The following is a 14,905-nucleotide window of genomic DNA, read 5'->3' on the forward strand; positions in this document are numbered from 1 at the left end:
CAATGGAGGCTTTTCTACTCTTCTATTTCAAATATTCTTGGTCAACTAGAGAACAACTAAAATTTATTTCAAATTTTCCTGGTTAATTAAGGACCAAGTAGACTCAAGGAAAAGAGCATGGGCAGGGACAGAATCAAGAGATACTTGTGCAGTGAAGACTTGAGCATCGAGCTCTTCACTGTGAGTTCACAAGCGGGACCAGGAGGTGCGATCTCGGCACTGGTGCATGGTGAAAGCTCTCCGTGGCTCTCGTGGGTTGTGCTTCTCATACCTGCAGGTGGGAGACTTTCCCTGAACACCGATGAACGGGGCTTGCTCCACGTGCACGCTGCCTATTTTTCTTTGCACTGTGTTCAACTCATTGGGCGTTTTGTCCCAACTCTGATAAAGGCTGGCTTTACTTATCTTAAAACAATGCCACTTTGAAAAGGGAAAGGAGAAATGGCATGAAAATAGATGTGTTAAAATATTAGAGAAGCTGAGTGTGTAAGCAATAAGTGAGAGTGTTCAGCGAGCTCTTTCTTCAACTTGTGCTTGATAGACTTGTTTCTTTGCTTCTCCACCAGGGAAGCTACTTCTTATACAACATAAGATAATCTGGGAGGTGGCAGGAAGAATAATTATATTCTTAATAGCATGGAATTATGAGGAATTTTAAGAATTAAACAGCTTTTGATTTATCAGAGAGCAACACACCATAACCCAATGTTTTTTATGGGAATAAATACTATACTAAACACCATTGTATACCAATTGGGAATTAATTGAACCGTTTCATTGAATCTTTTTTTAAAGAAAGTAATTTGTTCACACTAATGGAAAGATCTGAATATTCATATTGTAATAGGAAGAATGACTATTCATAATAAAAAGATAAAATTTAATATTTGCTTTTCCTTTTAAAAGAAGCCCATATTTGCAACCAAATTACAGGATAGATAATTTAAAACAAGTTTTAGTGTGAGCCTGCAAATTTTCATAATTAAGTAGATCAAATTTTGTGGAAATAAGTGATGGAAACTTTAAGAGGAAATAGCATGATGGTGTATTTTATATCAATCATTTATTTTTAAAGGCAAAATCATTATGCTCTCACTTTTTCTAGCTTAGAGAAACAAAATAATGTTTCAGAAGAAATGATCTCCATTACTATTTCACAGGACATAAATGTCAGGAAGAACTTTGTACAATTATAGTTAGTCCTTTTGAGGGGTGCAGAAAGGCCTTCTGAAAGAATTGAAAAATAAAAGTTTTTTAAGGCTTTTCCTAATAGAAAATGTTGAGATGCAAAACCCTTAAAAGACAGAAAGTAAAAGGGCTACAAGATATAAACTGTAACCCGTTAAAGATAAAAAGCTTTTATATTGAAAGAATGTGTCAGGAAGAGGAAGGTCGATCAGCCATGTAGCTATTGAAAGAAAAACATTGTCTTCTGAGGCAGGAGTTTGGGAAAACGTTCCCCAACTCGCCCAGTGTGGGAAGCCTAACGTGGACAGAGACGTGTCGGTTGTCTCATCTAAGGACATGGTGCGGTGCTTTCCACTGCAAACTCCAGACTCGTCTACTTGACCTCCATACGGCCACAGCACCTACCACATGGCCTGGCACACAGTAGGGGCTCGAAAGAAAATACGTTGAGAGAACAAAACTTCCAGTTGACAGAGCTATGTCCTCTTGTTCAGAACGCACCAAGCAACTTCCTGATTCTGCAGCAGCACTTCGGGGTTAGTCTACAGAGAATGAAAGTGTTGGCCAGAGATTAGGCTTATGAGTTGCCTGAGAAAATGAGCCCATCAAATTTCTGATTGAGGGAATGTCACTGACTGACAGCCCTGGCTGCTGCACCCTGAAACCCATCACTGTGTCTGCCTTCATGCCAAGGTTTTGTTTCCCAAGCATGCTCCCAGCCAGTGACTGAGCTGGTTGCAGTGATTAGGCAAACACGTCCCTGGGAGATACAGGACTCTTTGAAGGATGACTTGGCCTCAAGAACTCTCTAATGTCCTGCTGAACTCCTCTAGAGTCTGAGACATTTTTATTCAACCACCCTTCTTCCATCCTTCCTCCCTCTCTCCCTCCCTCCCTCCCTCCTCTTCGGCTCAGATCTGCATCATGATTTAATGGCTCTTCCAGGTCCTCTGGTTCCCTCCCATTTTCCCTCTCAGGTGTTTATTAAATATCTTATACAGATTGCTAATTTCATTTTGGCATCAGCTTCTCAGAGGATCTAAAGTGAGCTAGCATACTTGTTCTCAGTGTAAATAAATGTGTACGGGGCTGCTGCTTGTCTCTGTCTTACGGAACACAGCAGAGTGAGAGGAACCCAGCAGCGGCGTCATGCACCCTGGGATTTACATCTCTCCACCTTCATTGGCTCATGACTTGGGGCAAGTTACCACTGCCCTATGAGCATCAGCTTCCAGATTTATAAAATGGAATTAAAATCCCTATATCACTGGGTTACTGAGGCAGCTGCATGAGACACAGCTTTATATTAAAGAGACACAGCTTTATATTAAAGAAACACAGCCTTATAATGGTGCTAGTAGGTGCTAAACCAAAAGCTAATTTCCTCCTGATGATCTCGTAGCTCTGAGTCTACCTTCTGACCAGGTAAGGCCAGTTCCAGATCCTAGGGCCTGTGGTATTCAACAGGGCCACCCCACTTTGGGGATGTCTCACTTGGGGATCCTAGCTTAAGGAATGCTTGGGGTCAGCTAATAAATATCTGACCATGCCTCACATTTTTTTCTTTATCTTTTGAAGGGCATTTAGGCCAAGCCTTTCCTTCACAGCCATGGAAACTGAGGCTGAGATAATGTAGCCCAGTTTCTTTCAAGACAATGGACAAGATGTAGAAAAGCTGGGGCTCAGATGCAGATGCAGACCTCCTGGTTCCTAATCAAAGGTCATTTTGTATACAAGTCAACAATTAGGATTTAAGAGAAATATGTGTAGAGATTTTCTAAGAGACTTCTGTTATTGTTAAATCAAACTATTGATTTCATCAAAGTATAAGACAACATAATTAATATGCAAACCCCAACTCAAGAGCCAACTCATTAATTGGACTTTATAGTTCCTATGTTGCTATATAGGGAATTTCATGGAGTTTTGTGGTGACTACCTATTTTTCTTAAAGTTAAGAAAAATAATGTGTCAGCCTGCATGTGCAACATTTTTTATGGAATATTTTCATGATCACTCCACTTGGAAATAGAGACTAAAGTTAATATTAGCTTTCTTTCTTTCTTTTTTTTTTTTTTAAGGTTAGGGAATGTACTTTTCTTTTTTTATTATATAATGAATCAAATATGCTTCATACTGGTCAACATGATCTTGAAGAATATTTTAATTTATTAAAAATGATTTCTCAAAGTCAGAACAAACAGTGAAAGTGAACTATTATAACATTGTTACAGGCTGAATTGGGTCCCACTAAAATTCACACATTGAATTCCTAACTCCTAGTACCTCAGAATGTGCCTGTATTCGGAGAGAGGGTCTTTAAAGAGGTAATTAAGTTAAAATGTAGTCCTTAGCATGGGTCCAAATCCAATTTGATTGGTGCCTTTGTAAGAAGAGAACATTTGTACACAGATGCACAGTGAAAATACCATGTGAAGACATGGGGAGAAGACAGCCATCTACAAGCCAAGGAGAGAGGCTTCAGAGGACCAGGCCTGCCTACACCTTAGTCTCGAACTTCTAGCCTCCATAACTGTGAAAAATCAATTTCTGATGTTTAAGCCACCTAGTCTGTGGTACTTTGTTATGGCAGCCCCAGCTGACTAACCCAAGTTATAAACCACGACCTCTTTCTGACTGTGCTGAAAGAAAGTGAGCAGAAGTGTTGAGGGAGCGTCACAGGAGAGTGACCCTCGGCACCCACCAATGGAGCTGCTGAGATGTGCGGCCAGCTTCTGTGGATTGAATATCCTGTCAAACTTATTGAAGCTTAATCCCCACTGTAACTGTTGAGGGTGGGAAATCTATTATGGTAATTGAGAGGTGGGGCCTTGAAGAGGTGATTGGATTGTGAAGACCATGTCATAATGAATGGATTAATCTATCTGATGGTTTAACGGTGGTCATGGGCATGGTTCTGTTGGCTTTAAAAGGAGAATGCATGAGAAGCTCTTGCTCTCTCTTGCTTCTACCTTTCTCACCATGTGATACCCTGCATCACTGAAGTCCCCTGCTTTTCTCACCATGTGATATCCGGCATCACTGAAGTCATCACCAAAGAAGGCCCTTACCAGATGCATTCCCTGGACTTTAGATTTCCCAGCCTCTGAAACTGTAAGCAACAAATACTGTTTCTTTACAAATTACCCCATTCCAGATATTTTATTATAAGCAACAGAAACAGACTAATACATCAACCATCCTTTCTGATGAGCTCCTGAGACTCCCTACTCTTTGTGCACCCCACTGAACTCTGTTCCTGCTCTTGGACAAGGACCTACTTTGCTGAGTCATGGCGCCAGAAAACTACATCACATACCTATTGGATGAATTGATTGGGAGCGAATAACTGCCCAGAATAAGAGTTGCCTCTGCTTTAGGACCAGGTGTTGAAAAATGGGGGGTGGGGTGGGAGTGGGGTGAGCAGTGAGTGTGCATCTGTTCGTGCATCCACATAGACAGAAGCCTTTCCCTTTTCAAGAACCAGGACAAAGGGTGCTTGATTCAGCTGACACACACCCTTCGCCTGGTGGAGACTGGGTAAGCTAGTCCAGAGCTCATTACACAACACTTTAAAATTAGTTGGTAAAAAAGATTCTTTTTAACAGATGAATAATTTTGGCAGCCATCTGAACTTAACATAAAAATAGTAATAATTTCTCATCTCACCTGTGGCTACTGCAAGAGTAAATCAGATAAAATAAATGTCCTTGGAGTTTTCCAGCCAGAGTGTGATTATCATTAGCATTACTTTGTGACGGGGTTTTCCCAAGGTCACTGTAGAATTAGTGGCACCATGGGACCAAGCACTCATCCATTATATGGGTTAAAATGAGTAACTGAGGGTCTGAGTTTAATTATACTCATAAGCTAAGGCGCAGTGCAGATCCTTTGACAGGCTTAATAACATTCTTGTGTACACAAAGATAGATGGAAAAAATTAGGGTTGTATATTGTTGTCCTTCAGGACAAGATGCTGAAGTGGGAATAGAATAATAAAAATAAATAAACGACTTGGCAGCACCAGGAAATGAGCTGTGGAAGTTTGCAGAGCCAGGCTTAAGCACACACTTCAGCTGGAGAGAAGTCCCAAGTATCCATAACTAAATATAACACAGCTATACAGTAATGTAGACCAGAGTAGTTTTATTGAGCTAGCTGTTAAATTAAAAGGTAAAAAAGGATGCTCAGCAAGGCTTTACCTGCAGTTCACTCTGAAGTGAAGATAATGGCCAAGACAGGGATCTTTAGGGTATTGATTTGTGATACTTTAATGGGAAATGCAGTAGTGTTTCATAGTAAATCCAGACAGCATTCATTCTGTACACAGCTGCTGGAGTTGACTTCCTTGAATGATAATCTATTATATCACGTCCTCTGCGTAAGAATCTAGGATGACTTCCGGCTGTCCACAGTATCAGACGAATCCATGAAATGTTCAGAAGCTAGTTCAAAGTTAGGAGGGGACGGGAAGGTCAGCTTATAAATGAGAGCAGAACACACAGAAACCAGACCCACGTGTGTGGAGACACTTACTAATGGCCTGTCATGAGGTTGGATTCAAAGCTTCTCTGGCTGAGGCAGCCACATCTGGGCTTGCAGAACACAACCTGCCACAGGTAATGTTTTGTTCTGCACCTGAGCTGTGGAGGGAATGGCCTTGGGCACAGTGAAAGGCAACTCCCTCTCTGGGGTGTCTGCTCTCGTGTGGGGGCACTATTTGGAAACAGGTAGCTTCTTTGAGTTATTTACTCCTTTTTTTCCCCTGTGCTGTGTCCTCAGGTGGCTCCCCTGACTTTGTAGGTCCCTTCTCAGTTTCTTACTGGGTGACTGTATTAGTTTCCTGGGGCTGCCAGAACAAAATATCACAAACTGCATGGCTTAAACAATAGAAATGTCTTCTCGCACAGTTCTGGAGGCTCGAAGAATGAAATCAAGATGCCAGTAGGGCCATGATCCGTCCGCAGGCTCCGGGGGAGTTTGTCTCTATCTCTTCCCAGCTCTGGTGCTGCCGGCAATCCTTAGTTTTCCCTGGATTGCAGCTGCTTCACTCCAATCTGTCCCCATCTTCACATGACCTTCCCTGTGTGTCTGTGTGTGTGTATTTCTTCCTCCTATAAGGACGCCATTCCTTAGGTTTAGGACCCACCCTAATCCAGTATGAGCGCTTCTTAATTTAATTATATCTGCAAAGACCCTATTTCCAAATAAGGTCACATTCCAAGGTTCCAGGTGGACACGCATTTTGGGGGTGACATTTATTCAACCCACCACAGTGACCTCAGCCAACGTGAGCATGTCCACAGTTGGAGCTGGTCTGACCGTCACCGGTCAGTGTTCCGGCTGTGGTCCATCGACAGACGTTTGTGGTTGAAGGTGATGATTATATGGGCCAAAGGTTAAGAGAGGGATTTGAGTCGACAGCGCCTGGAATCCCACAGTCGAGCCACCATCATTCTTGTCAATGCTCTCCTCCAACAAAACTTGAGATTTTTTTTTTTTTTTTCATTTCTATCCTCTTTCTTCAGGGACAGACAGATACTTCAGGAACAAATAGATAGATCTCTTTTGAAAAATTCCATTCCCTACCCCAAAATGAATTTTAAATGGAAAAGGACTAAGGGCATTAACGTTTCATTTTATATTTCACATATGCTTCAATTTTTGCTAGGTCAACATGATATGACTTTTTCCATGAAGATCCATCATGCCTTTTTAGAGAAGGCACAGAAAGGCAAGTCTCTCTTCTCTTTAGAATGCTCTCGTGAGTCTGGCTGGGTAGCTCACTTGGGAGAGCATGGTGCTGAGAACAGCGAGGTCAAGGGTTCGGATCCCCGTACTGCCCAGGCAAAAACCAAAACAAAACAAAAACCCCAGAATGTTCCCATGAGTGAACCTCTCTCCTGAGTCTGGAGAGGAAGGCACCACCATCAATACTGGCACAGCCAAAGAGAAGGCCAAAGAACTGGACAGACCTATTGAAATGGAATAACATTGTCTAATGATAGGATAGGGCCAGCTTTTCAGATTTGGCTTACTAAGGCTTAGGCATATTTTACTAACTTAAATTTCTCTCTGCTAAACTTTTGGACACTTAAGAGCAGTACAATCTGCATTCGTAACATTGTTTTTCTTTCCGAAAAATTAAAAGGTGATCTCTTTAAGAAGAGTAATTGCTTAAATCCTTAAACTTGGCTTCCCACCCTGAAATGACATAAATAAGTCTGAATCCTGCTAGGAACAAAAATCAAAAGTAATGTTTATTGAGAATCACCTGATATATTTACTTTTATCTATCATGTGCTTGGATTTGTATGCTACATTTGCTTAGGAAATACTATCCTAGAAAAAGAGCTTCATTTTCTTTTACATTTCATTTTCCTTATATAGTCCTGAAATATAGCTACAGAAACAAGCCAAAAAATGTCAATTCATCGTGAAGTCATTAGTGAGAGAACAGAGGCATCTGAGCACTGGAAGAATAATGTCGGTGTTATTATCTAGGATGTGGCTTAACATGCTGTCTTATCTTAAAATAGAAAAGGCCACCCACAGCTCTAATTGTCTATATGAAGATTTAAGGTGGAGGTGAAGAGGAGGGACTTATGTGGGGCAAAGCGACAACCTCTGTCCAAGCTACCTGCCCCCTTTAACGCTAGGCCTTAGGAGAGGAGACTGGAAAGTACGAAGGAGGAAGGGGGAAAGACAACCACCGTCTAAAGGCAAAGGGACAGTGGCTGAGTGGATGTCACTCAACAAATGTCGAGAAGCAAATGAAACGAACCAACACAAAGGAGGGTGCTGCCTGTTCATTGCCTGGTTGGTCGTTGTGTCTTGCTTTAAGCACAGATCTGCTAACAATCTCATAAGTGTATTTCCTGTCTGTGTGGCAGAGTGGGAATGCCTGGGTCGAGTCGGGATGTGGCTCAGGTACCAGCTTCATGACCTACTAACCCTGAGCTTAACTGAGCTCATAATGAATATGAGAATAAACAATGCATTTGAAGCAGAACTTTCAGGTCCTTGGAAGACAGGGATTTTTAAGAATAATAATACTCATTTTAATTTTATTTAAAAATCCAGTCTCCTCTGACAATGTATCTCAAACTTGCCTAGAGTTCTCCCAGGTCTGCCAGAGCTTGCAACTGCATCACTGGTGAGGTCCTTTCTATGCATTAACCCAATCTCACTTGATCCCTGAAACCTTTTGGACCACACCTGGCTGAGTGAGTCTCTTCCTTCCCAGTTTTTCCTTTAGTGCTATCCTAATCAGAGCATCAAAACGCCACCATGATATTACCCCAGGGCTAACTGTACAGGTGCATCTTCCTCCATGAGGTTATGGGTTGCTGAAGGGTGGGGGCTACTGTGTCTATCTCTGCCTCCCTGGCCTCTTCCTGGAACATAGCAGGGGCTCAGCAAATACTCACAGGACAAAACTGCTGACAGGTAGGAGCAGCAGAGGAAGTAATTTCTTTAATGTGAATAAAGATCTAGGCTCTATTGGAAAAACCAAGAATGTAAGTAAGTTCACATACTAAAATCTACAATCATCTATCATGATATAGACATGGGTGATCGTTTGGTGTGTTGCCAGCATTGATTCTCAGTAAATGGCAAATGATAATAGAAATTCCTTGAAACCTCTCACCTGCTCAGTCTTTACTTGATAAATTCATTTTAGGCCTTTCCCATGGCTGTTTTCTTCCTCTCCTAGTCCAACTTGCTCATCAATGTGGTATGATTCATAAACACATTCAAATAAGAGAGGAGCAATCATAATTTGTTTTGCAGGAGGGCAGAAGTTTAATGAATTAAGGGAGAAGTTCAAGTTTCACTATATATTAATGGGTTTTCCTTTGTCACTCACATAATGAACTCAGAAAAGTAGGAAATCACTCAGTCTGGTTGCATCTTGGCTAAGGAAACCCACTTTGTTTACAGAAAGCTCTTTTTAAACCAGACATCTGCCTTTTTTGCTTCCTATGATGTGGTCACCCCTAGCCAGCAGCAGAAGCAGCAAGGGTCAAGCTTGTGCACGCAGATGTGCAGAAGGACAGGTAGCCATCCAGTCTGACCTAACTTTGCCCTGGGTCATTTTCCAGACCTTAAACTCAGCCAGATGACTTACAAAGGAAATCCGTGGAGTTACCTGGTCTAGCTTCTTCTATTTTTTCATCAAATGATGCTGAATCTACTCTCCTAATGGTGGTGGTGCACATCTATAAAGACATAATTATACTACTGTATTATTTAGAGAGAATTTTAATGGACAGAGCTAACCAGATCTTTACTGACCATACTTCGACAAATGATTCTAAGGCACTTCTTTCCACAGTCTTCATTAGGAATGATGACACTCTTTGTAAGTAGAGGATGATGAATGGAAAAAATCAGAGGTGACAGGTCCAAAGTGCCTGCAGTTTTAGCTTTGGAAGTGTTATACTTCTTTTGATGGGGAAGGGGTTTTCTGAAGGATAGCAGAATTTAAGTGGTTATAAAATGGATGCCTCAGTAGGGGATTTTGAAGAACTAAACATTTGGCTGATGGTAGAACCCATCCAGAGAAATCATGTCAAAAGTTCATTATTTTGTGACCTGGAGGAAAAGCAAAATTGTCAGAGGATTCCCATTCCTGCTCGTGCATGCGTGTAGATATCTGTTGAGACAGACTCGTTATCTCATTCTCTGCACATGCATTCACACAAACACGCACACCCCTCTCAAGACTGGAGGTTCAGAACACTGGGATGAATATTCATCAGATAGTTATTATTAATGTCACCAAGATGATTCTGTTCTTTCTCAGTAGAGACTTGTTTTTATACCTCGAAATCAATCAACTCTAGGAAAAATGGCAGGTAAAGCAATCCTGTACATTTTACTTTTGAAATATAAATTATTTGCTAGGTGTTTTTAATCATCTCTTTTTGCTTCCATCCCATCAACAACTTCAGCCAGCAGAGATTTCCAACTTTGCTACAAAATTCAACATCCTTTGGGAGCACAGTTTCTAGAGTTTAGAAGAACTATACCTTCATTATTATTTTCTTTCATAACAGCAAAAATTAAATAAGACAGAAAGATGATTCTAAGAAATCTCAATAGATTTCTGGGGGATGGTTTTTGTAAAAATGCATTAGAAGAGAATTAAAACACATTTGCAACTTTCAACTTTTAAGAAAACATTTAACAGAATAGGCCTTATTAAAAAGTTAGTTTCTGAGATTTATAGGTTCTTGCAGTCACACGGAGAATTTTTAAAAAATAAAAGTAACTATTGGTGGCAGTTAACCAGATCCCTATGTATCTGTCATAGACTGTCCCCAACCAATTGACCTGGCTTGATTATTCTTCATGCATGATATAGTGTGAAACTACTATGAATATTGCTTTCAATCAGAGAAAATGACTTATTTTTGGTTGGAATGAAAATGTTTATTTTTTGCCTTAGACCTAAGCAATCACGTTAAATAAGTCAAACACTGGTATAGGTATAGGACAGTGGAAGATGCTTCTAGCTCTTCATTTGTAATTAGAAATGGTTTTTGTTAGCTTCTTATACTCCATTGCCACATCAACATTCATCTTTCCACGACAGTCTGATTCTTAGTAAGACAGTGATTGAAGTTACGGGAAAAAACAAAGTGTCTGATGACAGGACCCCAGGGGAAAGTGGCAAGAGGAGACATGCATGACACAGGACTGACCTTAGGCACCCAGTGGCGTTGCGCAGCACCTGTGATGAATGCAGCTGTATTTTCCGATCATCCTGAAGAGGTGAATTTTCCCAGCCCGAGTGGGGGATAATCACCGCGTTGGTCAACACTGCTAGGGCATCCTGGATGATTGGCATTTTGAGAGCATCGCATGATGAGAGGTTCCAAAGGACTCCTGCAAGAGACACACACACAGAGCTTTTGGTGGCTACTAATGTTTCTTATCTCAAACTGTTTCTTATTGGAGTTAACAGCACTGGCAGGAAGGATTAACGTCATGTAGCTATGCATCCTAGAGCATGCCCTTAATGTTAGAACATCTGTGTGAACCCATTAAAAGCGTGCTGTGCAAATATATATGAGTAGAAGAATTGTGACGTGATTATCTTTGTCACATCATGAAAAGTAGCCACGGTTAAGAGATCTGATTGAATTGAGGCTCTCAGCCAGGCTATTGGTACGCTTTTCATACAGCAGACCCAAGTTCCCAAATTCCAACCAGGACCAATGAGATGTGAAAGTTATTTGAAATGAACGGGTAGAGCATCTTTGCTTTACCCACGGCCTCAGTATCCACACTTGGTCTCTGATTCACTTAGCTCCTGTGTATGATTGGCCACCATCGGGTAGGGCCTCAGGAGATCCAGCATCGGGTCTGACGGCAACGAGCACAACAAGCAATTGAAACTTACTGTCATCTGTGACCATTTTGTCAGCTTTTCTCTGAAAGCAGTTGATGGAGTTTGGATGTGTTGTCCCCTCCAAAACTCATGTGGAAATCTGATCCCCAATGTGGCAGTGTTGGAAACTGATTGAGTCATGGGGGCGGATTCTCATGAATGGATTAATGCTCTCCCTGGGGGAGGAGGGGTAGTGAGTGAGTTCTTGCTCGATTAGTTCCCACGAGACCTGATTGTTTAAAGGACCCTGGCACCTCCTCTCTCTCTCTTGCTTTCTCTTGCCATATGATCCGGCACCCACCGGCTGCCTGCCACTTTCCACCATGAGTAGAAGCAGCCCGAGGCTGGTGCCAGGTGCAGCTGTCCCAGAATCATAAGCCAAATAAACCTCTCTTCTTTATAAATTACCCAGTCTCAGGTAATTCTGTTACAGCAACACAAAACGGACTAAAATAGCAGTGCTCATGGAAGACTACAGAAGGTTCTTTTTTAAACAATGACAGAGGGAGCAGGAGAAAGTGGGGGCATGTCCGCAGTGGACAGAATGTACCAATAATTAATGTAGGTAGAGCCAAAAGCAAAATTTTTAGGGCAGATGGAATGTTTTAGCCCTTTAAATATTTTTTTAAATGAGACTACTTCTAGAAAATATCATAAGCACTTCATATATGTTATGTCATTTGGAATTGCTTTTAAAAAAATTATTCTATTTTTTGTTCTGAATAGTACACATAAAGGAAAAGAAACAGAATAATATTAAACGTTCCTGTGAAAGAAAAACTGTACGCTCCCTCAGCCTAAGCAGCCACCAACACTGTAGATACAGAGAATAAAATATTTTAGTTGTCCTTAGAAACACAACTTCCAGCTTATTTAATAAGCTTCCGATACATTTTAACCAGATGAGATTTTTGTTTCATCTGCTGTGTTATGAATAGAATAAACAGAAACACACTTACTTCTGAAATTTGTTTCATTAGTTCCTTGAATTTCACATGTTGACCTATCTAAGGGTATTAACAATACATATCTGTTAATGACTAAATATACGTGACTATAAAAATAAAGTGCCCATAAAGTTCTATACAAATGTGACTATACAGACCAACTCTTCCAACTGTCATTAGAAACAACATTTACTAGGAATTTTACTTAAGCAAATGCAAAGGAAACAAAGTGTTTTTGGTGCCCAGTATGTATAAATCAATCTTTTAGTACAGGGGGTTAACTTGAGAGTAAATATGTTTTTGTAAATAAAGTTTTACTGAAACACAGCCGTGCCTGTTCATTTACATATTTTCTATGTATGCTTTTGGCCTATAAAGAGAGAGTTGAGTATTTGTGACTGTACAGCTCACGAAGCCAAAACAATTCACTCTCTGGCCCTTTACAGAAAAATTTTGCCCAGTATGGCTTTCGTGCATTGACCATGCTCTATAGACTTTTGTGAGCATGTTTGTATTGACATTAGTATCCTAAATTGAGTGTACAAAACATGCTCAATGGTACACAGAAGGTGCTCAAAATATATTCTGATTTGTAGTAATTTAACATAGCAGGAATATTAACATATGCATTTATCTTGTTTTAATTTGAATACAGAGCTGTGTATTCATCCATTAAGATATTTTTTCACTACATTTTCATAATCTAAATAATCAAAATGATCACCTTCATTCATTTGCAGTCTTGCAAAAATTATTTTTTATAGTAAAATAATTAATTTTTCAATTTCAAAAAGTGCATTAAAAAGAAATTAACATATACCCCATTATTGGAGGATAACTTTTAAGAATATCACGTTAAAGTGTTTGTATCTGGTTCTTCTAAGTATATAATGAAATATACAGAAACAAAATTTGAGTTTTTTCATTCCCACATCCTGATTTGAAAATATGAACACATGAAAATTGAAGCTTGTAGATGTGTTAAAATATGTGTAATATGTTTTGTTGTATAATATATTTCCTCTAAAAATTAAACAGCAAAAGACACTTTTGCATTTTTACATGCAATGAATTAAAAAGGATTTAAAGGCATTCTGTGATAATAAAGCCATTTTTACTGTTTTCTAACAAACAGAAAAGAGATAGGGAAAGAAAGTGGCAGGTGGGGAATCCAAGCAAAACTGAAGGCCTATTCTAATGCCTCACAAGAAGCAAAAGGACGAAAAAGAAGGCACTATTTGAGACAAGTCTTTATGGAGTGTTCTATCTCCACCTCTCTCATCAAGTCATTAATTAGTGTAAACTAATTTAGAATTGTGCATGAACAGAAGTTTCTTAGTTCACATTCATTCCACCTTTTCAGGCTGGCACCATCTGTGAGTCACATTCCAATGAACTTATCACAGCACTTGACCCACGTCCCTGAACCTTCTATTGTCGTTTATACCTGCAACCCACAAGTGCTTCCGTAACTTATTAGAACTACAGGGAATCTCTATCAGGAACAACTCGGTCACCTCCAGACAAAGACTTGGCAAAGTCGATGTAATGTGGCAGAATTCAGCAAACCAGTTGCAGGGTGAGTTTTGTTTAGATTATCTGGAAACAGAGACAAGCTAAGTGTAGATGCAGCAGTTTCTACAGTTAATTAAAATAAAAGTTGGTTATGTCTGGTAGGAGTCAAAAGTGGGAAACAGCTGGGAACTTTACATCTGCCTGCTACACACACACACACACACACACACACACACACACACACACACACACACACACACACACACACACACCAGTGAGTCCTGGCTAAAGGGAGAAGGGGTAGTGGAGGAAACTGGGCACGTCTAGGCTTACTCTCTCAACAAATGGAAAATGGGTGTTTTGCTCAAATTTCTCTTCATTTCCTCCTCCTGTCTTCTGTGGTGGTTTAAGATATGTCCACAATTATTTGACATTCCTTTCAAATGCTGAGGCCTAATCTTTCTCGTCATGAGTCAGGACTGGATTTAGTGACTCATTTCTGACCTACAGAATATGGTGGAAGTGACAGTGAGTGGCTTTAGACTAGGTCATAAAAAGGCGCTGGGGCTTCCTCCAAGCTCTCTCTCTTGTGGTCTGCTTGTTTGAGGGAGGCCAGCCGTGATGCCACGAGGACCCTCAGGCAGCCCTATGATGAAGCCATTGTGGCAAAGAGCCAAGGACTTCAGCCAACAGCCACTGGAGAGTGACATTTAGGAAGTGGATCCTCCAGCCCCAATCAAGCCTTCAGACGACTTCATGAGAGACCCCAGGCCAGGACCACCCAAATGTGCCACTTCTCGATTCTTGACACTTAGACACTGTGTGTGGCAAATGTTTGTTGTTTTAAACTGCTAAA

The 14,905-nt window shown here is 40.6% G+C and overlaps 1 protein-coding gene across 1 annotated transcript in view; it reads right to left on the bottom strand.

The window, feature by feature from the left end:
* The window catches only part of CTNND2 (catenin delta 2), a 934,064-nt gene that overhangs the window by 174,733 nt on the left and 744,426 nt on the right, over positions 1–14,905 (bottom strand). Inside the window, exon 12 of the mRNA XM_063085434.1 lies at positions 10,899–11,082. Coding sequence (XP_062941504.1) covers positions 10,899–11,082 — 184 coding nt within the window. The remainder of the gene's footprint in view (positions 1–10,898; positions 11,083–14,905) is intronic.

The sequence above is a fragment of the Cynocephalus volans genome, chromosome 2 (assembly GCF_027409185.1).
Source record: "Cynocephalus volans isolate mCynVol1 chromosome 2, mCynVol1.pri, whole genome shotgun sequence".
NCBI lineage: Eukaryota > Metazoa > Chordata > Mammalia > Dermoptera > Cynocephalidae > Cynocephalus > Cynocephalus volans.